This window comes from Spinacia oleracea, chromosome 2, assembly GCF_020520425.1.
Source record: "Spinacia oleracea cultivar Varoflay chromosome 2, BTI_SOV_V1, whole genome shotgun sequence".
In the NCBI taxonomy this organism is placed as follows: domain Eukaryota; kingdom Viridiplantae; phylum Streptophyta; class Magnoliopsida; order Caryophyllales; family Amaranthaceae; genus Spinacia; species Spinacia oleracea.
In genome coordinates this window covers 43,598,506-43,624,843 of record NC_079488.1, presented here as the reverse complement: position 1 = coordinate 43,624,843, position 26,338 = coordinate 43,598,506, and the positions used below count along the sequence as shown (strand labels likewise).

The window sequence follows — 26,338 nt, the reverse complement described above, 5'->3', positions numbered from 1 at the left end:
TTAGGGGACCTCTAGGGTTTTCAATATGCTTTGGGCTTTAAAGTTGAACTTAAAAATCATGACCCGTTAAATAGTTTTAACCCGTTTTGTTGGGTTTTAACCATTATAATAAACGGGTTTGATTAAAAATAATTACAATGGGATAAATTAATTTATACACCCAAATTAATTAATTCTATTGACCGTCAAACAACTAATGAGTCAATATTTTGACTTTTGACCCGAATAATATCCAGCGTGGCACGTTAACGAATTTTCCGTGCCTACAAGTGTTTGAACTTTGGGGGAGATAATCCATACAAACAGAGCGATTTCCATTAATATTGATTAAAGAACGTTAAATTTCCAAAATACACCACTTTATAACATATTTCCCACCATACCGTCCACGTTTGCATGAAAGAAAGAAAAGTATTTTTTTTTTGCGGTTCAGCACAAAACCGCCAACTCATGTAAACCGCCAACTCAAACGGCGGTTTGCTTTAAAACAAAATCGCCATTTGAGTTGGCGGTTTTGTATGCATCATATCTCAGCGGAATTGGGTCTGGAATAAGTGGAAGAAGTGAACCGTCAAATGAAACGACGGTTCATTTAACCTAAGCCGCTAATTGAAATAGCGGTTTAGTTGGTTCAACCGCTATTTCAGTTGGCGGTTTAGTATCGATTGATATAAAAAATTAGACCGATTTTGATGCTGACGTGGACGATATGGTGGAAAATATGTTATAAAGTGACGTATTAATTTAACGTTCTTTAAGCAATATTGAAGGAAATCGCTCATATAAACAAGTTTGTTTCCTTAAAAAAAAAAAAAACTAACCACTATTCGTCAATTGTCACATTATTTTGATTAGAGTATAACTTTCTTGTAACACCCTTGGGTTACTCTTATGCTCTAAATTCTAAGCTCTGCTAGAGTAAATCAGATCATGTAAATATATATGTTGGTCAATATTTAAACTTATTACACTATTTAACTTGATGAATTTTGACTACCAACTATATTTGCATGATAAAATTTACCTACCAAGTATTCAATTTTGATTTAAAAATAACGCTCAGGGACAATTTACAATATTTCTTTATACAACACATTTCAATAAAAAATTGTGTTTCGAAAAACCCACACACCACCTTTCTAATTTTGACCATCAAGGTCAATTCGAGTTAAAAATATAATCCATTTTAATTTTTAATTTCATTATCAATAAATAATGATACGAGTATATAAAGACAAAGTTGACTCCAATTTGCTACAGACATTTATTTCTTGGTCCATTTTCAATTGTTGAGCGTCATTTCATACAAACTTCAAAACACACTCTCTCTTTTCTTCTTCCCTTCAAACTCTACTCAGCGCATCGCAAGTTCGCAACAATGGTGGTTCCCGGTCAAGATAATCAAGTAAATTCGCCATCCCTATTACTAATTTCAGCTCGTTTCTTGCACTTTCCATTGTTCTACTATTTTTCTTAGTTTTTTATTTTGTTTCTTGACCAATAATCTGCTAAATCAAATTGTTATTGGGTACACTTATATGAATTGATTACCTCTCTATCGGATTTTGAAGAACTGGCCCTTTTGATAATGATTATATGAGAGAGAGTTCACAAAGATTCAAGAAATCTTTTGTCCTCTGTTTTATTGCTCTTTTTATTACTATAATCGCAATTGAAAAACGAAGTTGGTGAATTAGAATTACAATTAATTAGGCCCCCCTTCTCATTCTTAATCTTTTTCTTTGAATTTGTTAATTTATATTGCGTGTAGTTTTATCAAACAGTTGGCGGGCATTACGTAAGTTGTATTTTGAATGTGGGTATTTTTGGGTGTTTGAAGTTTGTATTGATTAATGGGGTGGATTGCTAACTTTGGTTTTGTTTAATTGCAGCCGTCTACTTCGAATAATGATCGTTTCTTGGTTCTCAAATTGTCTGAAGATGACCCTTTGTTTCAAAAGAAAATTGTGAGTAATGTTTTTCAATTATAAGAAGTTGAAAGAATATGTGATTCATTTCTCTACTTGAGTGCTGTAGTGTTCACCTTTTCGGCTGTTGGGTATTCACCCTAATTGATAACTTGTTGTAGTTGATTGATTATCCGGTTGTTAAGTTGTTTGGTAGAAATTATAGCATGGAGGCACTGTGATAGTGTCTTTTGGGTGCTCGAATAGTTTGATCAATGACTATGCAATCAGTTACCAATTCGACTTTAAATGGAATGCTAAGACTTGATCATAAAATGGTACTGTTCATCGACATGCTATAAAATATGAACAGTCGATGGTATTGTGTATCCATTTAATATTAATCACGCAAAATAGGGCGTTTTAGGGTCTTAAACCAAGTGAGAATTCATCTTTTCATTGTTTATTCAATAACGTTTGTGTTAGCTCATGTTATGTTCTATGTCGTGGTTCACTGTTTTACGGTTTACAATATGCCTAAAGAACAGTTCCGTGTGTTTATTCATGAACAACCACGTGTTATGTGGAATCTGGATTGTGCTAACTGCTAAGTTATGGGGTCACTTTCTTATTGCAGAAGTTGCTTAGAGATAAGGGCTTTGGACAAGCAGACCTTGTACGCTTTGATGACACTTTAGTTCCTGATAGTGTGAATGCCAATTTGGATGCCTTGCTTCAGCGAGCCCGAATCATTCACTTGAATGAAGTAAGTGGTGTTTTAATAGTATATTCACGTCTATGCATTGCAGTGTAATCAGTTGGAGAAATCAGAACAGGCTCTGGCAATGGTTCGACTCATTTCAGCATGGTTGCTGATGTACCTAATCTATGTTATATTCATATTGTCCATCCAGTACTTTGTATGATAAGCTCATCTGAATGCTTAAATAATCTAGAACACTTGTGGTATTGATAGTGCTGGGAAGCTGACTTTTTTTTTCCTGGTACAGACGGAGCTTTATTTTGGCGTTGGTGTTATGAATATGAATTTAGAAGAAGAAGTGTACAGTCCTCGGAATGAGTTAGAGGCTCTCAATTTTATCCTGTCTCGTCTTGATCGCTGCAGAGAGAAGAGTGTTGAGGAAAATGTTTCACTGAAAGCTGTACGAGATGCAATTATCACACGAATTTACAGTTTTGGAGACACATATAAAATGGAAACAAATATAATAAAGGATACATGTGACAGTGAGAAGCATCTTATGGAGTGGGCTGAAACCCATGGTCTCAAATCTAAGCTGAATATAGCTTGTAAGTCAGGAATGCTTAATTTTACTTCCATAGTGAAATTTGCTTAGGATGATTTCCTGCGCTAATGTTTAAGTTTTGTGCACAATCTAGATATTGAAGGCGCGGGGAGAGGAGTTCTGGCTGCTGAAGACCTTGAGGTTGGAGACATAGCTCTGGAGATACCTATTTCTGTTATTATCTCAGAAGACCTTGTCTATAAATCTGACATGGTATGTTTCATATGGCAAAAGGGTTATGTATGCATACTGATTTTATTTACTCTAACTTAAAGTAACATACTGATTTAAGGACTACTTTTGAAATTCCTCATGCAACTTGAATGCAGGGTACATTATAATGTTACTGTTAGATGGGGGGGAGTTCTAATTTTTTTTTTTTACTCTTCATTTCAGATTCCAGTGTTAGAAAAGATAGAAGGCATTTCTGCTGAAACTATGTTGTTGTTGTGGAGTATGAGGGAGAGGCACAACGTTGACTCGAAGTACAAAATCTACTTTGATACACTGCCTGAACAATTTAACACTGGTTTGTCCTGCTGGCTAATGTATTTCTTGAAATTATGCAGCATTACATAGAACTGTCTCTATCACCAAGCAACTATGTGATTATTGATAAGCATCTAGAAAAATCACTTTTTAACAACTTACCGCCTTTGTTCCAACTGTTTTATCTTGCTTGACTGATCTCCAAAACCTTATAGTCAAGCTTCTGACATTATTGACCACTTGCTCATTAAACTCATGTGGATTCTGTGAAATAGGATTGAGCTTTGGTCTGGACGCAATGGTGGCTTTGGATGAGACCCTGGCCTTAGACGAAATATTCCAAGCTAAGGAGGTTGTCAAAATGTTTATGTGCTGTTCATCAAATTTTAACAATAGTATTTATGCTTCTTTGTGGTTGAAGGAATTCTTGGTACTGAGTATATAGCAACTCTTAATGTTTTTCATATATTGGACATAAAGTTTCCTTACTGGTCGTACATATAACAAGGATTCTATAATTTTATCAAAAAAGCCCTAGGTCAGTAAAATACAATGGTTTCTTGTATCTTCATTTCTTCATCACAATTTGGCATTACATGACTGCTGTGCCATGCTACTTCACCATTGTTGACATTTCTTTTTTGGAGTTTAGACAATGACCGTAGTACCATACCACACTTAATCATCCCTTTCTCCCAAAGATAATGTCCTTGGAGAATCTTCACAAATATCAACGACAAACATATTGAGTAGGATTGGTCGAATTGTGTGCTTATTTAGATTAGAAATTGGAATAAGAAAGGATTATTGGTTGAATATGCATCTATCAAAGAAAGAGGAAATGAATTGGGGATAAACCAAAATAAAAGAATGAGGGCACGGGGCACTATCTGTGATTTGAAGACAGTATTGTGAAATTTTACTTCAATACTTTTATTGGTTGCTTATATATCTGCTTATTTGCATGTTGCAGCATTTGCGGTCTGAATATGATGAGTTGTTTCCTGCACTCTTCGACAAGTTTCCTGATTTATTCTCACGGGAGTTATACACATGGGAACAATATCTATGGGCATGTGAGCTGTTTTACTCTAATTCCATGAAAATTATGTTTCCTGATGGAAAGCTGAAGACATGTTTGATCCCTGTGGCAGGCTTTCTAAACCACTCTGTATGTTCACTTCACTTCTCTTCTCTTCTCATTCTCTTGTTTTGTTGTTAATAAATAAAAATGATTAAGAAGGATATCAACTTGGGTTGCCAGCTTTTCGTGTGGCTAAATCTTGATCTTAATTGTTAACCTAGTTACATCCTCAAACTGTAAAATACCAATCACTCATGCATTCACGTAGCAAGATATCCTTTCTTTAATTTATCTCATTCTTCTGCACAAGGTCTCCCGTATTTGCAGTCCTCTGTACTTCACTTAGCGGAGTGGAAATGTTTAACTCTTCACTTAGCCAGAGTGAAAATGTTCGTATTTTTTTATTCAGATTTTCAAATCCACACCTTCAGTAATCTATCATATATGCTCCAAATTAAGGATGTTGAAAATCCATATCCATCTAGAATTAGTTTTTGGATTGACCATATAATTATCTCATATGAATTAGAGGTTTTCTTCAATAAACTCCCTAAATAGCCATTAAGCAAAGCCTCTTTATCTCTTCCATGCGAGTTACGACAGCCAATCTTTTCTTGAATACTAGTTGATAAGATCTTGTCTGTCTACAGGTTTGCCCTCATATTCTACATTATGGCAAAGTAGACACGGTGACAAACACACTCAAATTCCCTCTGTCAAGACCTTGCAGTAGAGGCGAACAATGCTATCTGAGCTATGGGAATCTACCTAGTTCTCATTTGCTGACCTTCTATGGGTTTCTACCACAAGAAATGAACCCTTTTGATATCATCCCTCTAGGTGAGTTTCATTTATTTTCTTAGATACCCTACAATAAGGGTAATCATTTTCTTACATGGTTATTATTATTCTCTGATTTTGGAATAATCTCATAGTTTTTTAGAGTAATTTATTGGTACTGATTGTATTGTAGATATTGAAGCAGCCCCCGAATGCACTTCCGAGGAAGGCCATCTAGATAGTACCACACACATGGTTCGGGGTACTTGGCTTTCAACCAATCAAGGCATCTTTAACTATGGACTGCCTTCACCACTGTTGGAGCATCTACGGCATGTTGGCAAACCTGACTTGCAGACCATGACACTGGTACAACTTGTTTTTGTATGATTTTGGTAATCAAAAGGTCATAAAATTAACTAACATGAACTAATGCCACAATTTTGGACAAAAGGGATGTTTAGAGGATATTGAGGAATTATTTTGGGGCACTTTTTGGTTGATTGGGGTTGTGAATTTCTGATTACCAGAATTTGTTTCTGTTGTTTAAGGCTGCCCTTATATCACAGTTGTAAGCTTATACCCATTTTCTGGTTGTTATTGGTATCAGTTTCAAGAAAACTTGGAAAATGAGATTAAAGTTCTTGACGAACTTCGCGTGATATTTGAAAACATGATGGATAAGCTTGGTGACTCAGAGATGGATGACTGGTAAGTTCCATGATAAACACTGTTAATTAATTAATGCACATGTTTAAACACAAAGATGTTAAAACTAAAGCTGATGTCTGATGGTCTTTCATTCTGACATTGTTCAAGGAACAATATCAAGTGGGATGTACAATTAGCAGTAAGGTACAAAGATCTGCAGAGAAACATTGTGTCTTCTATACTGACTGCCTGTCATTCTGGACGAAAAATGGTGGAACGTGAACTCGAGAAATGCCTGGATGAGGACAAGCTTGGTTAGCTGCAGCTTCATTAGTGTGACTGTCAACCATAACTCGCTTTGTATGTCTTCTTTGTTGGTGATATTACCATAAAATTCAAGACTGTATAAAGTCATTGTTAGCTTGTAACCCATGGGGCAAGATTAGCTTGTTTAGCATATTTTAGATGAACTCTTTACCATTCATATAAAGTACCACATATTTTTGGACAAGATTATGTTTTTCTCCTTAATATTCTAACTTTTGACTTCTATTTCTTGATTCACTTTTAAATGTACTCTTTATTGTACCAAATAGATTAAAATAAAAACTACTTGCACTTAAAATTCTGTTACACTGGCTATGGACTATGGTTGGTACCTTGGTAGCCATTCTTTTTCTAGTACTCAATATGTGCATCACGTGTATAACTCCGAACTCCGATATCACCTGCCCTGGTACTATCAAAACAATATTAGGATTCTTTTCATCCATTTTCTATCTTAAGATAATGACACCTAAAGTAGTAAAAACATCTCAAAAAACTCTATGTCGGAATTCCATGCTCATACGTTCTCAATTGATGACCTACGAAATTGTTCATCAATTTTCTTAGGAAAGTGAAAGGTTTATTCAAAACTTTCGCAAATAGAGGGATCAAATCTATCTAAATCTTTTCACTTCATATATCTCCGAATCTGATTTTTTTTTTTTGGAGAGAAATCCCTAATGAGACCTTATTGCATATTGAAGTCATCATATTCTTAGTTTATTAATACGTAGTATTAACTTTCGAATAGCACATTATTAAAAAGGTTAGTTGACATTTATATGATACAATTTCCTTGTAAATGTTTAACCAATTGTATATATGAAAGGTCAATACATACAAATCAATTTAAATCCTTGTGTATTAAAGTTGAGAAATCATGATTGGAAGAATTTCATTGTCATTAATAAAAGCTTCCATGAGCTTCCAACACCAACAACTTGGAAGAATTTTTCTCTCCGGAAAGGTCACGTCCTCTTCAACCTGAGAAAATCAATTTTCATAAAATAAAAGTACGTTAATAAACAAATTATTGTAGTTGAGTTTAGCCTTTAAGTCTTTTGATGGCTGTGTTTACTAAAGTGATTTTGCAACTAATTAATGTAAAACAGAAACAAAGATTTTTTTTTTTTAGTGATTTATGAAGTAATTTATTCCAGAAGAATCTGTAACCAATGTAAGTTTGACATTTCAGATATCAAACATTCGAAAGTAGACAAACAATAATAAGAAATTTCAAGATACCTAAATTTTTCTGATCATTTAAGGGACCAATATCCAATATATATTCCTTGTAAAAGTTGATTCTAGTTATAAATTATGGAATTTTGATAGACGAATATGTTTGATCAGCTTTGAACTTTCAGCTTTCAAGTTTAAAGTAACTCTTTGAACACACATTCAATCAAGAACTTCCATTTAACCACAATTAATTAATTTAATTTTTAATCATGTATACATGCTTTGTTATGTCATCATAATTACAACTTCACTTTTTGTATAATTTATTACGGAATATTGATGAATGTATATATATGTAGCGGATAATTTGATTATTTAAAGAAAAACCGAAACATAAATTCCGATTTATAACGTATTAGAAGTAGAAATGAAAATTTCTAATCCATGTCCAAATTAAATTAACTAAAACTTGATACAACCATTTTAGTATAACTAGTAGCTGCTGCGCGTGGCGGGAAATTTCAAATTTGGCACCGATAGGTTCTAGCACCCTAATTTTTTTTTAAAAAAATTGTATTCGGATTGATTTCACATTTTCTGGTATCCGATACGAAAATTTCGGATAACCTAAACTTTCGGATTGGATTCGGATCACATTTTTCCGATAAGGAAATTTTGGACCAGTTCAGATCCTATATTCGAAAATTGAACACCCTAATACGTAGTATATGTTCTACATTTTATTACCTTAGATAAATTAGGGTACAATATTGACATAAGGCTATCCTAATTTCAATGTATTTTTCCTTTAAAAAAAAAGGAGTTGACAAGTTGGATACTCGAAACTCGATACTATACACAGTACATGTTCTACATTTCATTTGAATAAAAATAACATGCAAACGTATATGAGAACTTTTATCTTGTTCCTAATTATATGTATAGTTAGGTGTACTCTGAATCGGTTCTTTTCTTATTGATCGGTTGTACTAAATCGTAAATAAACAAAACCGGCAAGGTTAGTACCAAAAAAAAAAAAGATATTTGGTACATGTACTCAGCTCTAATTATACTTCGTACTTAGGAGTAAGATTATTAGATTAAGAAATATGAGTTAAGGGAGTGCCTAAGAAATATGCAGTGAAATGTTTAGATTAAGGTCTCAATAAAATTATTGCCCTTAATAAAGGTAGTTGATAAATTAGTTACAAAAGAAATTAGGATATAATTAGTTAAAAAGAAGTAAAATAATTTATTGGTATATATAGTTACTATTCATAAGAAAGTAATTGATCTCCCACTTTTTAAAGTGTAGAGAAGATTAGATCAAAATGTGAATTCAGCCTAACGTGAACTTAAAAGAACTTACATTCGACCCTTTGTTTTATCATACTTATAACCTGGTATTATATCCGAAACGAACCCACTAAAATAAAATAAAATTAAATCAACTACTTCGTAAACTTGATGATGCAATCACTTCGATAAAAGTAGAGGTGATCATCTGTGGGCTTAGATAAGTAGCGGGTCAGGTCTAAGCTTATTTTTTGTCCGACGGACCTAGAATGAAAAACCAACCCTTTTTTGCGGGCTTAACTTTTTGTCCGAACCCGATTATTAAACGGGTCGGGATTGCACTCGGGCTAACGGGCCTAAAAATATTTTAATTTTTTGTACTAATAATACTCCATATTAACTTATTTTATGCATGTCCATGGTTAAAATTTTTGTTTTGCTTAAATTATCTCTAAACTAGAGTTGAAGCCCGTGCAATGCACGGTTTATAGCAAATACGTTTTTTTATAAATAAAGTAAATTCAAACTATATAGAAAGATAAAACTTAATAACTGAACATCTTGTGACCATGTCAATAATTTTGTGACTATTATCTGGAAGTCTTGAACTAACTTATTGTAATTGTATATATGTACTATTACCTTGTAATTAACTTGGGAGTTTTTAGATGTATAACACTTTGGATTATGAAGAAATCCATATGTACTCGTAGTATTTACGATCAAATATAAAATAGCACAAACATTTGATAATGTGACATGCAATATATGTCTCATATCATGGAAAATGAATTTATTTGAATTAAAGCCCACAAGTTCTAACATGATAAATTTTTTAACTCTCTTTTCATGGTTACTTTTTCATGCAACCATTGTGAAAACCATCTATTTTCCAACTAAATGATAAAGTTGATGTGAGTTGCTTTCTAGCTTATTTCAAATCTTACTTCCTCCGATTTTTAATACTTGCAACGTTTGTGATTTTTACACTATTCACCTATTATAATTTGACCATTGTTGGTGAATTTATACGTAAGATAAAACATAGTCATGTGGGATCTTGTTAGATTCGTTCTAATGTGTATTTTCAAAATTTGAACTAATTAAAGATATTAATGATCAAAGTTGTGCATTGGCATGCGTGAAAGTGACAAAGTTGCGAGTAGAAATGATCGGAGAAAGTATTTTACACTGCAAGGTAAAAAAAATAATTGTACTTATATAAAATATATGTATATTTTCTAGGTTTATTAAACACCAAAATCTATACTCCGTATTTCATATCTTAAACTCGATCCGTTTAATTTGACTATTATGGGGTATATATTGTATAAAATTTGATTATATAATAATTTATTCACAATCTTTTTAATGGGTGACATAATTTCCTTATTATATCATGACTACAACCGTTAAAGATTAAAAAGTAGTACTCCGTATGAATTTACAGAAAATCTTACACTAAATCATCTAATTATCCTATTATGTACATTAGATCATATTAAAAGGGATGATAAATTCACCGGGCAAGATGAAGTTAAAAGCTAGAAATATTGATCACAATAAGAAAACTAACCAAAATTCAGATGAAAGTACTGATTTATTTTTCTCTTTCTGGAAACTTAATATACAAAGAATAACTAAAATATTGATCATAATAAAAAAAAACTAACCAAAATTCATAGGAAAGCACTGATTTATTTTTCTCTTCTGAAAACTTAATATACAAAGAATAACGAAAATATTGATCACAATAAGAAAACTAACCAAAATTCAGAAGAAAGTACTGATTTATTTTTCTCTTCTAAAAACTTAATATACAAATAATAACTATCACATCGGCTCAAGTTGATATATGAGGCCACCACCGTATCGATCAGGGATGACACTTGTAGATCCGAATGTATGGAAGAATTATAAGCTTATTAATCTGTTACTAAATAAAAACTTGGTTTTATGGAGAATCATGCCTGCACATAATTAATCTACTTCATATTAAAAAGCGATGAACTAAATAATAATTCCTCCAATAAAGGCTCTAAGTATTTTCGTGAGACTCCTTTACATGCTTGTGAAACTCTTGTTTACACTTGAGTTAACATTGTATTATTTAGATAAGAATTTAGGAATAATTAAAATATATACGTGATATCTAATATCCACGTGGCACCTAATTAATTATCAACGTGGCACTTGATTTTTTTAATTCAAAAATAAAATAGAAATCTTATTTTTCATTGGCTGAAAGAATTAGTAATCCAACGTGGCGCTCTAATATTTTAGTAAAAGTGCCTCCTTTATATATATATATTAGATTTTCGTGTTTGATCTTATAAACTAACGTGAAAAATTAAAATCGTGAGATATTCTTGTAAGAATGTGAGATAGAATCAAGTTATTTATCTTAAATAGATAAGTTCATAGGCAAATTTGCCAAAAAGGACCTTTATTAACCCAAATTTTGCGAGAAAGGACCTTTTATACTTTTTTTTGCGAAGATACACCTTAACGTTAATTTTTTTGCGAAGACACACCTTAACATTTTTTTTTTTGCGAAAGACAAACAAATGGTAGTTTCCGGCATTGACTTAGTGTTTCCGGCATTGACTTGCACGTGATGTGCACGTGTGCCTTATGTTTTTGCTATCCACACCCCATTTGGCCATTTCCCTCTAAAATTGGAAGCTTTAAAGAAGAGTAAGGATGATGAGAATGTTTACTTCAATGGCGGTAACCTCATGCTTTGTGACTACCGGTGAGCTTGCTTCTTTCATTTTATTTTTCTACACACTGTTTTAGGGTTTTACTTTCTCCATTTTTAATTCAATTTTGTTTAAGTTGGTGTGGTAACATGGATAGCCCTAAGGCCTAAGGCGTACCATCCAACTTGTGTTAAACGAGACGAGTCGTTCTTTCACTAAATCATACGATGGAACTGTGGTATGTTTTTGTGTTGGTTAATTGAGAGGGATAAAAGCCCCCGAAGATCAACAAAATTTTCAAAGATTTTACCAAGATTGGTAATTATGTACAATATATTTTTCTGGAAACTTCAACTTTTTGACAAATTTGTAGAAACCCAGAAATTTAAAGCTAATTAAAAATCGAATCTTTGTGAAATGAAAATTTCAGAAATTTTAGACTAATGTTGAAGATTTTGGATCTGTAAATAGAGAGAATTAGAAAGATAAAGATTGAGGAGAGAGAAAGAAAGGAGGAGGTAAATAGATTGGGAGGCAAAGGGAAATACCTGATTCTTTGTTCAATTTAATTGCAGAGGAAATCAATTTTTTTTCAACTGTTCCTAGGGTTGGGGAGGAAGAACTTAGTTCTCTGGGTTTTTTTTTTTGTTTTTTTAAGCTTTAGGTTCTAAAGCTTCCAATTTTAGAGGGAAATGTGGTGTGGGTAGCAAAAATAAGGCACACGTGCAAGTCAATGCCGGAAACTCTAAGTTAATGCCGGAAACTACCGTTTGTTTGTCTTTTGCAAAAAAAAATAACGTCAAGGTGTGTCTTCGTAATTTTTTTTATAGAAGGTCCCTTCTCGCAAAATTTGGGTTATAAAATGTCATTTTTAGCAAATTTGCCAAGTTAATAATGAAAGTGAAAATTTTACGCACCTAAAAAGTCAAAAGTCCAATGTTTTTCTATTACTTACAAAATTGAAAAAAAAAACAAAAATACATGTATAATCGACTAACTAAAATAAAGTTATTTTTTTAAAATACACGGGTTGGGCGGGCTTGCCCGCAACAAATATTATCTCGCCAATTTCCACCCCTTTAACATTAACGGGCCGGATTTAGCCCGCCCAATTTTATTTTTTTTCTTCTAAAATCGTTGTTCAAACCCGTTATTTAAACAGTTCGGATGGACCGGGCTTAACAAGTCGTCCCGCCCATAATCAACTCTAAATAAAATATCAAAATGTGAATCCGACCCAACACAAACTTAAAGTACTTAAATTCAACCGTTTTATTTTATTATACGCACAACTCGATATAAAAATTCCGAACCCAATCCATTAACACGGCCTACATGTTCTTAGAAGATTAGTGTTGAGTAAAGGGGAGAAAGGAGTGAAAGTAAACAGAAATTCATGTGCAAATGTAAGATGTACAATATTGTAATAACAGTACCAAACCCACTAAAGATGTGGCAAATTGTAAATGAAAGAAAGTAATGGATGTCCTACCTCTATAGTTTATGTCACCCAAATAGGTCTATTTTGGATTAAGGCCACCACATGCAAACTTGATATATATATATAGTTAACTTTTAACTTATCCAATTATAATCCATCCAGCTCAATTTCAGATTTAATCTTATGCTCAAATTAAAATATGTTCTCATTTGGCATTATGTACATTTTTTATGTCGACAATGGACAAATACTATAAGTCCATTTCATTCCTAATTAACAATTAAATTCTTTTAACGTGAATGAGTACGCGGACATTAGAATTTAGGACGATGATAAAGGTCGCAAGTTGCGACAACATTTAGTTCTCGCAATCTTATTTGTCGGAGTTTAATTGGTACATATAGGCGCCACGTAGATTACACATCATCAATTTATTTTTACTATCAATGCTATATTTTTACTATGAAAATATGTAAATAAGGTAATCAATACAAAGAAGGAAACAAATATTTATTAAATTTATAGTAAGTATCTATTTCCTTTAATCTTGTAAATTACCAATTAAAAAAATAAAAACTACGGAATATAATCTAATAATACATTTTGGTCTAATTTTAAAAATAAATCAATTTAATTTTTAAAAAAACATCAATTTAATTAAAAAAAATACATAGTACTCCCTCCGTTCCATAATGTTCCTCACTTTTCCATTATGCGCGGTCTCCAATACACTACTTTGACCGTTAATAATTTTAATTACGTATTAGTAAAAAAAAATAAAAAATTGATATTTAGAAAATTTATATTGAAACGAATCAATGATATTTCACAAGTTAACATTTATACTCTTAATCATACTATTAATTACGGTCAAAGTTTTTAAACTTTGACCATATGAATTGTAAACATGAGGAACATTATGGAACAGAGGGAGTATGCATTTACAATACTAACAACGTTAACCATCAGCTTCTAAGTAATGATGAAAGTATTATATTGATGATACTAATTCTTAGGCTATTATGAATGTCCGAGGAAGATCTGAAAAGGGTAACTATGGGCAAAATTTAATTTGCAAAACCCACCATGTGCTAACCTAAATGCACCTACCAATTAGAGAAGTTTAAGTTTGAGTTTAAGTCGTTTGACAGACAGATTAGCAACACAGTATAAAGGGAAAAAAGGGCACCCAACAACAACATCAGTAGTACTGATTTGTGTAGCCGATTACCAATTAGGAGTACTAATTTGTTGATTTCTTTGACAAACTAGCAGATTACCATAGCGGAATGACGATTTCTATCACCCAAATTGTCAGATTTTTTTTGAAAGCGCGCTTTTTCTGGCTCTAGATTAATTATGTCATTTTGTATGCTCTAAATGATAATTGCTCACTCAAATCGTTGGAAAAAATTTATGCAACATTTATAGACTAATTGATCAACAATTAATTCCTCCACAAATTTCTAATTCCCAATTTTTTATTTTTTTAAATGGTTAGCTTGATGATAAGAGAAGACCAAAACCAATAAACAGGAAATAAAAAGGTAATTGATGGAAACAAATACCTTTTCCTAATCTTTTATTTTCAAAAGTATAAATAAGTAAATGTAATTTTTATTTTAATTTTCCATATCATATAAATAATGTAAAAGTATTATTTCCTATATAAATTATAAATATTTTTCTGAAATAAAAAATTACATTATTCAATTTCTAAATTAGAATATTAAGATTTTCCTACATTTTTTGTAACAGGTATAATAGGTTGTAAAATCTATATATTTTAGTTTTCAATTACGTTCATGACACATAAGCATGTCATGTCACCATTGTGACACGGCTTAAAGGTCGCATGTTGCGACCTTTATCATTTTCGTAGAATTTAAAAGTGAAAAAAACTGATTTGAAACCATAACCAATATAAATTCTTGTAAAATATAGTTTAACAGTATACTACATACCATGTCATCGATCTCCTATACATATGTTATACTATTTACGCATCTTCTGACAGTTAAGTAAGTGTTAGACGATGTGGTAAGAAACTAGTCGGAAGTATTTATTTAATGGATTAATTAACCAAACTGATGATAAAATGACGAGGGAATAGTTTATAATGAATATGCCAAGCTTAAATTTAGAGTAATTAGCAATGGTGGCATCATACTTCCAACAATAGTGGTGCCATGACACATATTATTCCATTGGAATAAAGGTTGTTATTGTTAATTATGTGAGGTCAGATTATGCCTAATGCCTCCCATCAAATTAAACATCCTTTGTTTTTGGTTTTCTGGGAAAAAGATTGAAAATGGTGAAATTATATCAGAGCATTTAGCTTGCACGTTCATATCATGTCATCATACAAATATATAATGTATACATTTTGAATTATTTTAATAGGTAAAGCTCGGCAATAGATCATTAGACCATAAAACATTCGAAAGAGACAAGTGTTGAATATTTAGTAACGAAGTGAGTAACTTACTTTATAAATGAAGATAATGTGCTAATTTCAAAATAGATATGGATTAACAATCGTTTTATAAAAGGGTAAAATGCATTTTGCTGGCTATGCATGTAATCGACTTACTTTCATAACATAATAATGAAAATACTCCTACTACACAATAACTTAATTATTAGCATTAATAATAATCATGAACTCAATAATAATAACAACATTAAACATATGATATGGATGAACATCATCTACTAATCCCTACAGTTTCACTTTTTTGTTCCAAAATCACCAATTTTCACTCATTTCATCATTAGTTCATTACCATTGCCAATACCTTGTTCCCTCTTTCCTAATCCCTCAAATCTACTTTTTCTTTTTTTATACTGTATTTTTAAAGAACCTAAACTTAAAGAAAAATTAAACGATAAATAAAAAAACTTATCACTCATATAGTTTTTTTTTTGGATTCTAATTAGACTTCTTATCATTTTCATTGGAATAAAACTCATCATGCAGCAGCACCACATTGCCCTCTTTCTCTTTCTCCTCATTCTTTTGTTGATCATCACCATTTGCAATATTGTTATTAATATGCATCATCTCAAGCTCCCTCTTCTCCTCCTCTTCTTGATCCTCAAAACTCGAAACCCGACCGCCGCCACGTCTTCCGCCCTTACCACCCTCCGCCCTCCTTTTAAGCTCTAAGAGTAACTCCATCACCGCCTTTATTCTATCCCTCCTATGCCTGATCAACACCTCGCTCACGTCCGCCGGAGTCATCCCCGCCTTCTCCACCACCGTCTCGAACTCCGCCACCGTCTCCAAATCCAAATCCTCCTCCTCTAATCCCACATAGTTCCTGAGCAGAATCTTCAACGCTTCAAAAGAGCATTCCCTCAAGTGTATGTGCATGTCCATCCTCCCACACCTCAACAATGCAGGATCAAGCCTCTCCACATGATTGGTCGTGAACACGAATATCCTCTCGCTCCCGCAGCACGACCACAGCCCGTCTGTGAAGTTCAGCAGACCCGATAGGGTCACTGACCCGGGTCCTGATGGCCCGTCGTCTGAGCTAGGGAGACTGTGGTGGAGGCCAGGGCGGTGCTTGTGTCTGTCCTTCTGCCGGTCCGAAAGGTCGATTGAGCAATCGATATCCTCGATCACGATGATCGATTTCGACGTCGTCTTCATTAGAAGCTTTCGGAGTTCGGAGTTCGACGACACCTCCGTAATCTCGAGGTCGTAGATGTCGTAATTGAGGTAGTTTGCCATGGCAGCAATCATGCTTGACTTCCCAGTCCCCGGCGGGCCGTATAAAAGATATCCCCGCTTCCAAGCCCGGCCGGTGGCCCGGTAAAATGATTCCCCGTTGGAAAACTCTTTAAGGTCCGCCATGATCTCCGCCTTTCTCCACGGGTCGATGGCGAGGGTCTCAAACGTTGAGGGGTGCTTAAACGGCACCGCCTCCCATGGGTGACCGGGTCGGGACGAGTCCATGGACCCGCCCCGGGAGTTGGTGTATAAATACCTGTCCTGATTCAGTCTACGGATTTCTCCGGCCCGGTCCATGATATGATCCAAGTACGGACCCAACACCAAATCTTTTGCCGATTTCTTGACCCGGAGACTGAACCCACGCTTCTCGTCGGGTACTGGCCGCCAGGAAAACGACTGTGACGGACGCTCTGTGACAATGTGCTCCCACTGGATCGCCACACCCTTAAAGGTGTCAAAAAGAGTGTCATTGTGTGCCAGCCCAAACGTCACGGCGGAGGAGTTGAGAGACCGAGTAAGGCTCAACCTCCCCGCGGAGGCTGCTGTGGCGGCGGCAGTAGAGCTTAGATAAAGTTGGACAGCGTTGTAAAGCTCGTTGGTGTTAACGCCGTCGATTTCGGTGATGTCAAAGTAACAGTAAGATGAGAAGTAATTTGAGAAACGGTTGAAAATTTTGAAAAAGGTGTAACGGAATGAAGGTGGGAAAATTGTTGTTAGAAGACCTTGGCAAAATGCTAGTACCCCCATAAGTGAAGCCAATGATGTCCAAAATTCCCTCATTTTTTTAATATTTTTTTGGTGCTTCAATTCTTAGAACGCAAAAGATGAAAATTTTGTATTTCTCTCGTGTTTTTTTATTTTTAGAACGCGAAAGATGAAAAGGATAAGAGAGTTTTTTGTTTGGGTTTTGTTAGATTAAAATTTGTGGGTGTTTGGAGTAATTTATATAGACATTTTTTTAGAAAAGTTGAGGAATAAAATAATAGAGAAAGGGGAGAGAGAAAGTTGGCTACGGTGGTAGTGAGTACTAGTAGTGTAGGGAGTGAATGAAAACAAAGAAAAAGTTTGGAAATTTTGGAATGATTTTATAAGTAGTCAAGTGAGAGAGACATGGGATATCATCATAATAAGGGACAGAAAGAGAGGCATCTTTTTAGGCTGTATTTTGTGTAGGATGAGTAGGTTCACCATTTATTCTTGTTTTTTTTGTTACATTTATATGGTTATAAATCAGATCAAACCCCATGTGTCATATCGTGTCGGGTTCTTGTTCATATTAAAGATAATTAAATCTAGAAAAATTTATAGTAATCTGACTCGTTTGATTAAATCGTAAGTTTCATTTGCCAACCTAATTTTTCTACATATTTTAAACAGTATCGCTAGTCCCGTACTAGATGATCATTTCATAATTACTTAAATGTCAAATCAATGGAGTGATGTGGCATGAGATTTCACAATTTACCAATTGTCACGTATTTTACAAGAACTTGTTTAACCGGTGACTTGGTGTGTATATGGTGCAACCCTGTAATGATATAGATGAAATATTATCCGTAATTTTATTTCATTTTAAATATTAACAACTACACATATAGGTAAACTACTAATTTTTTTTAGGAATATAATTGTATAAAGCATAGAAAGTAATAACAGGATTTGATTTATTGGCTTTTTGGTCCTTCGAGCCAATAGTTTTTTTTTTTTTTGGGAACCAATAGTAATTCTAATAGTTGGCAAACATGTAGAAGACCCCCAAAAAAGAACAATAATCTTGCTTGATATGGGAGAAAATCTTGATTCTTGAAGGCAATCAATAGTAGCAATAAATTTGAGATTATATCACGAAAAGAAGGAAAAGATACCAGGCATGATGATTCTTTTCCTCTTGGACCTTTTCTTGTTAATTGTTATAATTATTACTACTTCGTATAATTATTATATATCTTTGAAACAAGGTAATTTATACTTCGTATTATTTGCCAAAAAAATAAAAAGGTAATATATATTATTGTATTAGAGTGTATTAACATTTGTACAGGTTGATGATCAGGGCAAGATTGCGTTTTATGTAATCGATTCTCCTTAGATAAACTTATCGAAATTTGATTGAATTCATCTGAAGTTCATTTGAACTTATTCGAATTTATCTGTATTCGTTCTTAATTACCAGAAATTGTGTATTTATATAAATTTGACTCGATTTATTAAGCTTACATTGTCTTTCATTATGTGACTAAATTAAGTTGCAAACAATTATGTACTACATATATCATATTGTTCAATAGTCACACCAAAGTTTGTGTAAAGAATACAAGTATACAAATAAACTATGGAATATTTGATTTTCCATACATAGAAAGTCCCCTCTGATAATAAAAATAGACGCCAATTTGTAGTTGTTATCCTCTTACTATTTGAAGAAAATTACTTTAATTAATTTGGAAGGTAACTTTAACGGTTTTTTCATGAAATGCCCCCGAGGTTTCACGAAATTCACCAAATACCCCTGCGCGTTTCAAAATACATAATATACCCCTATTTTTTTCGTATTGTTCACCAAATACCCCTATTTTGACTTTCCGTTAGTCCTCCGTTAAGTCATGTTTATAATTCACCAAATGCACATGTCTATAAACTTTTTGCACAATATACACCTATTTGTAAACTTGTTTGCACCAAATACCCAAACTGCTTTTAAACTGCATAATTTAAATCTAACGGCTAATTTGCAGTTCTAAATTTCCTAGCAATGAAGTAGAGCAGTTTGTAACAAATTTCCAGCAATAAACAGGGATTATATTCCATAAAAAGCTGATTAATTTGCATAGTAGCTTTACAAATACTCTGAATAATAATACCCTTGCAATGAACATTTACAATCACTCTTGTACTACAAGGCATTGCCCTGCTTACATAAGATATGACCTTCGTGGGCTTCGTCACAATAAAAATAATCATTCTTACAAATTTAGTGTTCTCGTTGAACCAACTGTGTATGCTATCAGTAATTTTGTGTTTACACTTTACATCAAAATCTAAAAATGCATGAAAAATGTCAGTTGCTTAGCTTGCCTTAGGCCCAAGAGACAAAGAGCAGCAAATTGAACTGGTGTGACATGAGCTTGTGGAGACAGCAGTTGGTTGGCACCAAGAAGTTCATTAGCAGCACCAAGATCAGATGGCCATAATAAAATGACAAAACCAGAGATCATCAGATTGGGTGCTGCCCTGCCAACTGCAAACAATATCTTGGAACTCAGATACAATGGCAAACCAATGACTATTAAAGAGAATAGGCAAGAAGCTTTTGAGACATGATTTTGGAGGTACCAACCCCAACACTTAATCAAACAGACAAGATTCTCCTTAGATATACTTGAAAGCAAAATACACAATAGGTGAAAATTCGAGGTTGAGCAGAATTCTGTTTGGGCCATAACTAAATGTTTTTATCACAAACCATGATATCTTATCATCATTCTCTGGAGTGTTTAACTTTAAAGTAGGACCCTTAATGGTAATGCTCTCCGTAGTCATCATTTATCAAAGGTTTATCAAAAGTTTAAGACCTTCAATACTCATGAAGTCATGAAGCATATACAATCATACACATTTACACCATTCACCTGTTTCACAACAATGATTATCTCTCTAATTTCACAAAGGCCCGCTTTGTTCAAGTGAAACTTTTTTCCAAATTAACCAAGACTACAATCATAATGCACCACAATCAAAATCTATCATGCCAGATGCCATCAAATTCCACAAATTAAATTTCACAAATTCCACAAATTTTACATAATAAACAGGAGGGGGGTTGTAGGTAACCTGGACTTGTGATTTTCCAAATTGATTAGAGTTGAACACGAGATTAGGTTTTCCGTGATCGTCAACCCAATCTTCGCAAGCTTGCCAATCGTCCATTAAACAAGCTTCCTCGCTGAAAGCATTCGGGTCAGGGTCCATATATTGCGGGTCAATCACAAAAATTGGGTACACAAAATTCGATTCTGTAGCAGCTTGTTCAAGAGTCGGGTTACCGTGGATTCAGAATCCCTTTCGGAACCACATTAGAGAAGAATTGGATGAAGCCGCCATTTTTGTGATAATTGAAGAAGTTTTAGCGTCTGGAGTTTGGTAGGGAGAAGGAGGTGGTTCGAGGAGAGAGAATTGAGAAGGCGCCGTCGTCTTCTCCTTCCTTAGCTGCCGCCGCGCCGTCTTCTCTTTCCTTCCTCGATCTCCTCTCGCCGCCAGCCTTCAACCTTCGTCGGCGGCAATGGTGGATTCTTCGGACTTCCTACCACCTGCACTACCAAATCACCGGAAGAAGAGACTTGTATTTCTGGGTAATTTGAGGTGAATCAATGGCTATTGATGAATTGGGGGTGAGATTGAAGATGGGTAAGAAAGAACAGAGGAGATGAGAGGAGAGAGAAGAAAATAGTTTTTTTTTTAAAGTTAAAATGTAGAATATAGGTAAATAAGGGTATAAACGTAAATAAATACTAACGGAGCACTAACGGCCGTTAAATCCAAGGGTATTTGATGCACTTTATGTTTACATAGGGGTATATTATGTATTTTGAAACGCGCAGGGGTATTTGGTGAATTTCGTGAAACCTCGGGGGCATTTCATGAAAAAACCGTAACTTTAATTCTTTTTATTTTCTAAGAGCCTTATAAATCAAAATTTATCAAACATAATGCCCTTAGTTTCATATCAAGTTCACAAACTAGAATTTTTTTTTTTTTTTTTGACATACTCGAACAAGTACACACTTGATCATGCACTTAAACATATATACTTATACAAAGCTAGTTATGTTAAAATTATAAATTGGTTATTGTCGACGCTCTTCTCCAGCCAATGTCTCCATGGGCGGATAGGAGCGACAAATGAGTACACTTTTGGAGTACACTTGGGTGGCCATCGAGCTGGACGGCAGTGACAAGTTTCCTCATAATATTAATGAATAAAATATTGAAGTACTTACACTATGCAATATTTTTGCATTCGTATAAAGTCGAGCAGGTAAGATTTGGGCTTAACTCTTGAATAACAATATAACGACATGTGAAACACCTTGACCCAGTTTGCCGCACCTTTATGTAAATGTCCGTATAACATTATAAGTTTTCTGATGTTCGAATGTCATGACTCGCTTATTAAGCAAAGTTTGACCTGATGGTAAGGTTTTTACAAAATTATTTTCTCTTACCTTTTCCACCACTACTTCTCCTAAAGAATCTAGCGAGCTTGCTAACTTGCGTCAGGTTTATCCATACAAGGTTCCGATCTGATAGGACAATTCTTACTGGTTATCTAAAAAATTTGTGAATGAATGTCGTCTATTTATTAACTACTGGTGATTCAATGCAAGCTATCCAATATTCAGATTTCACTCGGTTATCAAGTAAAGCTACAAAATGGTAAATATTTCGGAGTTTTAATCTCAAATAACGAAATTTTAGAGGTGGAGATCAGATCTCTTACCCCTTTTTACCACTTTAAAGAGTATGATTTCACAAATTCTTATTATAATGGGTGTACAATAAATATTGTACACCGGAGTAAAAGTTGACTCAAAATGCTTAAAAGTTACATTTATATATGTAAAAGTTATCTATTTTTTAATAATAAATTTTTTCATTTGAATACAAAATATTTTTTCAAAATTACTAATAATGTATAAATTAATCATTTAACCCTCTAAAATGTTTATCTATCAACTTTTTAATTTTATAATACTAGATTAGATCCCGTGCACGCACGGATTATGATAATTATTTTTTACAAAATATTTAACTAAATATCCCCAAACTACTGAATAATTATAAAAAAATTCAACATACTCATTTAAATTTATTCATCTAATTAATATCATTTTATTATGTCAATTTTTCCTTTTATATATGTGTAATATGCTAATTTGATCGACATATCGAGTGAATATATTTTTCATTACTATAGTAGCGATTTGATTAAAATATTATCAAAAAATATTTAGCAAAAGTATTATTACGTGATACCATTATTTTCATAATTTTTTAACTTTTTTTCCATACAAAGATAGTTTACAATAAGGTAGAGAATAAAAATAAAATTAAAAGATATATATATTTTTGGAAAATATTTTAGGCGGGAAAATTTTACACCAGGAAGTGACATGTGTCATTCCTGGTGTCTGTTTTCGTATATAGTAATAGATAAAGTTACAGAAAAATAGGTTAAAGTTACAAAAAACTGCAGAAAAGTTATCTTAGTGTACAATAAATTTATTGTACACCTTATACGAGACCTTTTGATATGATTTTCTAATTCAGATCACGTTCATTCGGATCCGGTAGGACAATTATTCTTGTTTTTCTTAAAAAATATATGAATGTCCTCACTTTATTAAAGGCTTTTTATTTTAAAAAGATAACTATATTATAATCTTCCCTAATTATTAAGAAGGAATAAGAAACTACTCGTATTGTGTTCTGATACGTACACTAGTTCATCCATAACTTTTGTTATTTAAGCTTTGGATAATACGGAGAATATGATTACACCATAATCACTTTCAAATAAGAATTAAGTTTAAGCACGTACATTCTTTATTTGGAACATTGTACCACCCTTAAATTGATATTTTATTACTCTCTCCGTCCCAAAATTATAGTCTTGTATTCTAAATTGGGCGTCTTATCATTATAGTCATATTTTCTTATTTGAACATAAAATACTTCTCATATTACCTTCATTTGGGACCACAGAAAAAATGCATTAAAAATCTCCCCATGAACTGTATTCCCCATGTACTTTATTCATTTTTATACTTATATATTCTATTTTCTGAAACAAATTAATCATCAATGTGCTATATTTCAATTTCCCACACATTATATTCTATTTTTCTTAAAGTACGTGTTTTAAGTCAAACATGACAATAATTTTGGGACGGAGAGAGTATTAGCTAGTCTAATCTCTACCATGTAACCCATATGCCTTATGTCTTACATGTGACCAGTTGAGGGTGTGGCGTATTCACACTTATAAATAAACCAAATGCATAGGTTAATAGAATAAAAGTTACCCCAGCATAGAAAATAAATTGACACCAGCATAGAAAATAAAGTAACACCATTCTATACAAGGAACTTCTAACATGTATGTAACTGCAATAAAATAAGAAAAGTAATGGCGAATACAATGTATGAGTAACATTAACATAGAAACTCAAGTAACACCGGTCTATACAAGGAATCTCTAACATGAAATTGAATACACTGCATGCAATAAAACAAGAAAAAGTAACAGTGAACACAATGTATAAGTAACACCAGCATAGAAAATCTAGTAACACCAGTCTATACAAGGAACCTCTAACATGAAACTGCAATAAAACAAGAAAAGTAACAACGAATACAATGTATAAGTAACACCAGCATAGAAAGTCAAGTAACACCATTCTATACAAGGAACCTCTAACATGAAATTGAAGAAACTGCAGTAAAACAAGAAAAGTAACAGCGAATACAATGTATATGTAACACCAGCGTAGAAAGCCAAGTAACACCAATCAATATAACCTTCTCCATAATATATGTGTGCAAGGGAGTTGTGCACACACGTCACACCATCAAGTTGATGGCGTGGCTGATCACACAGGAGACACGTTAATCTGTAGGATACAACCCACAATATTTAAAATACTCTCAATATTATAGAAATGAATGTTGTACAGTGTACATATTTTTTGAAAATTTTAACATGACACGTCGCATGCATGTAAAACTATAGGTACACCGTAGTATTGTCAAGTTGTCAACGTTCAAGGATTGTGGTCTGCAAACTAAAATTAATATGTCAATATTATTCAAGATTTAATTACACGTTAATTTTCATCTAAAAAAAGATTTACATGTTAAAAAGTTTTTTAAATTATGGATTAAAACTTTTTCTAAACAAAGTTTGACTTGTTTTTGTGTGTCAAATGAGTCGCAAATTCAACACATAATATAGATCTGGCCTATCTGAGAGGACAATTTAAATTTACAGCCTTATGTGTTAACTGTTAGGACAAGACCTGAGCTCAGGTTTATATATCTCTATTAACATTACTTTGTGTAAATTTTAGTTAAGTTGTGTGATTATAAGAAACTTCAAATTTTAAATCAAAAATCCAATGTATGACTCCTGTCATTGTTCAAACTAATCACTTCAATAAAAGAGTATTTCGTGGATGTATTAACTTAAGAGTTTAAATTAATAGCCAAGCAATCAGATTTTGTGGGAAATGTGTAGTCCTATGACACATATTGCGCTTTGTTCAACCCTAGCTTCCTTTTTTGATAAAGCAAAACATTACTTTTTATTCATTCCAAATTGGTTGTCCTACAAAATATTTTAAGATTCTAGCTCCCACCAACCAATCTATTCCCAGATAGATAAACATAAACCTCTCCTTGTATTATACTATAAAATCTTATATGAGACAATCTCACTACTGATATATGTCGTTGCGTCAAAAAACTAGTAAAAAATAAAAAAAGAGTATATAACATTAGTAAACCAATGCATATTTCATTATAACATCTCCCACTCTTTGTTCTCTTTCCTCTTTGTTAAATACCGACGAAAAAACTATAAACGAACTGACAAACGTAGTAAAAATTTGATATGAAGTAGTAATCAAATTCGAACCTTTTGCCTTCAATTGTGCTCAAAGAAATTTTGTAAACTCAAAAGTTGACGAGGGTAAGCTCATAAATTAAATAAACCAAGTAAATATTTGTTAAATGTTTCATAACATAATTTATTGATAGACCGACACGACCCAACAATTTATTCGTTGGTAGGTAACTAGGGATAGGATTTAACATTTTTATCTCGAGGTTATAAGTTAGATATCTCACAAATAGTGATTTTTTCGATGTAACTTTCCTTATTTTGTTCTCACCATTTTCAAGAGTCTGACCTGCATAGATGAGCATGGTTTACGTAACAATAGAATCAATTTCGATTAAATGGGTATATGATTCGCTGATAAACTTAGATTTCATGAAAAAGGTCAAAGGAAATTAATGGTTGTTAATTAAGGAGTACTCAATGATAGGAGTACACTTACAACTTTTTACAAGTAAAAACTCACACACAAAGCAGCCTCTTTGTCTTATGTCTAGGCCAGTAGTAGCCTCTGTAAAACAAGAACCTGACAGAAACAGTGGTCAGTGGGTCACGTTCAAGTAAATAATCAGCAACCAATGAATGAATGAAACAGAATCTTCTTCTGATTTTACCACTTAACGGATCAAATCTGGTTTGTTATTCTGATTTCTGACCATCATATTATATGCAGTGATTCCCATTTTCCTTTTCCTTTGTTTGCTTCTTCGACGTATTTGTTCTTTCTCAACGAAGATCGTAAATCTTGCCACT

At 33.2% G+C, this 26,338-nt stretch overlaps 2 protein-coding genes and 1 long non-coding RNA gene across 3 annotated transcripts; 1 reads left to right on the top strand and 2 right to left on the bottom strand.

Moving 5' to 3' along the window:
- The first annotated feature begins 1,244 nt into the window (after positions 1 to 1,244).
- Positions 1,245 to 6,782, top strand: LOC110798769 (uncharacterized). Its single transcript, XM_022003965.2, has 12 exons — positions 1,245 to 1,405; positions 1,893 to 1,967; positions 2,545 to 2,673; positions 2,918 to 3,218; positions 3,309 to 3,427; positions 3,611 to 3,743; positions 3,979 to 4,055; positions 4,677 to 4,874; positions 5,438 to 5,627; positions 5,761 to 5,936; positions 6,178 to 6,278; positions 6,387 to 6,782. The coding sequence occupies exons 1-12, from the start codon at positions 1,379 to 1,381 to the stop codon at positions 6,535 to 6,537; spliced, it is 1,677 nt and encodes a 558-aa protein (XP_021859657.2). The 5' UTR covers positions 1,245 to 1,378; the 3' UTR covers positions 6,538 to 6,782.
- Positions 6,783 to 15,793: 9,011 nt separating this feature from the next.
- Positions 15,794 to 18,199, bottom strand: LOC110798767 (AAA-ATPase At4g25835). The gene has a single exon (XM_022003964.2). The coding sequence runs from the start codon at positions 17,689 to 17,691 to the stop codon at positions 16,102 to 16,104; it is 1,590 nt and encodes a 529-aa protein (XP_021859656.2). The 5' UTR covers positions 17,692 to 18,199; the 3' UTR covers positions 15,794 to 16,101.
- Positions 18,200 to 19,688: 1,489 nt separating this feature from the next.
- Positions 19,689 to 21,554, bottom strand: LOC110798768 (uncharacterized). The gene is made up of 2 exons (XR_002536209.2): positions 20,743 to 21,554; positions 19,689 to 20,149 (listed from the first exon to the last, which is right to left on the bottom strand). It is a non-coding gene; the product is annotated as an uncharacterized lncRNA (long non-coding RNA).
- Between the last annotated feature and the right edge of the window lie 4,784 nt (positions 21,555 to 26,338).

Bases quoted from the DNA above. Each gene is read 5' to 3' on its own strand.
- LOC110798769 (XM_022003965.2), top strand. From the start codon at position 1,379: ATGGTGGTTCCCGGTCAAGATAATCAA. The intron at 1,968-2,544 runs GTGAGTAATGTT...TTCTTATTGCAG, and splicing joins CTTTGTTTCAAAAGAAAATT to AAGTTGCTTAGAGATAAGGG. The intron at 3,744-3,978 runs GTTTGTCCTGCT...TCTGTGAAATAG, and splicing joins GCCTGAACAATTTAACACTG to GATTGAGCTTTGGTCTGGAC.
- LOC110798767 (XM_022003964.2), bottom strand. From the start codon at position 17,691: ATGAGGGAATTTTGGACATCATTGGCTTCACTTATGGGGGTACTAGCA.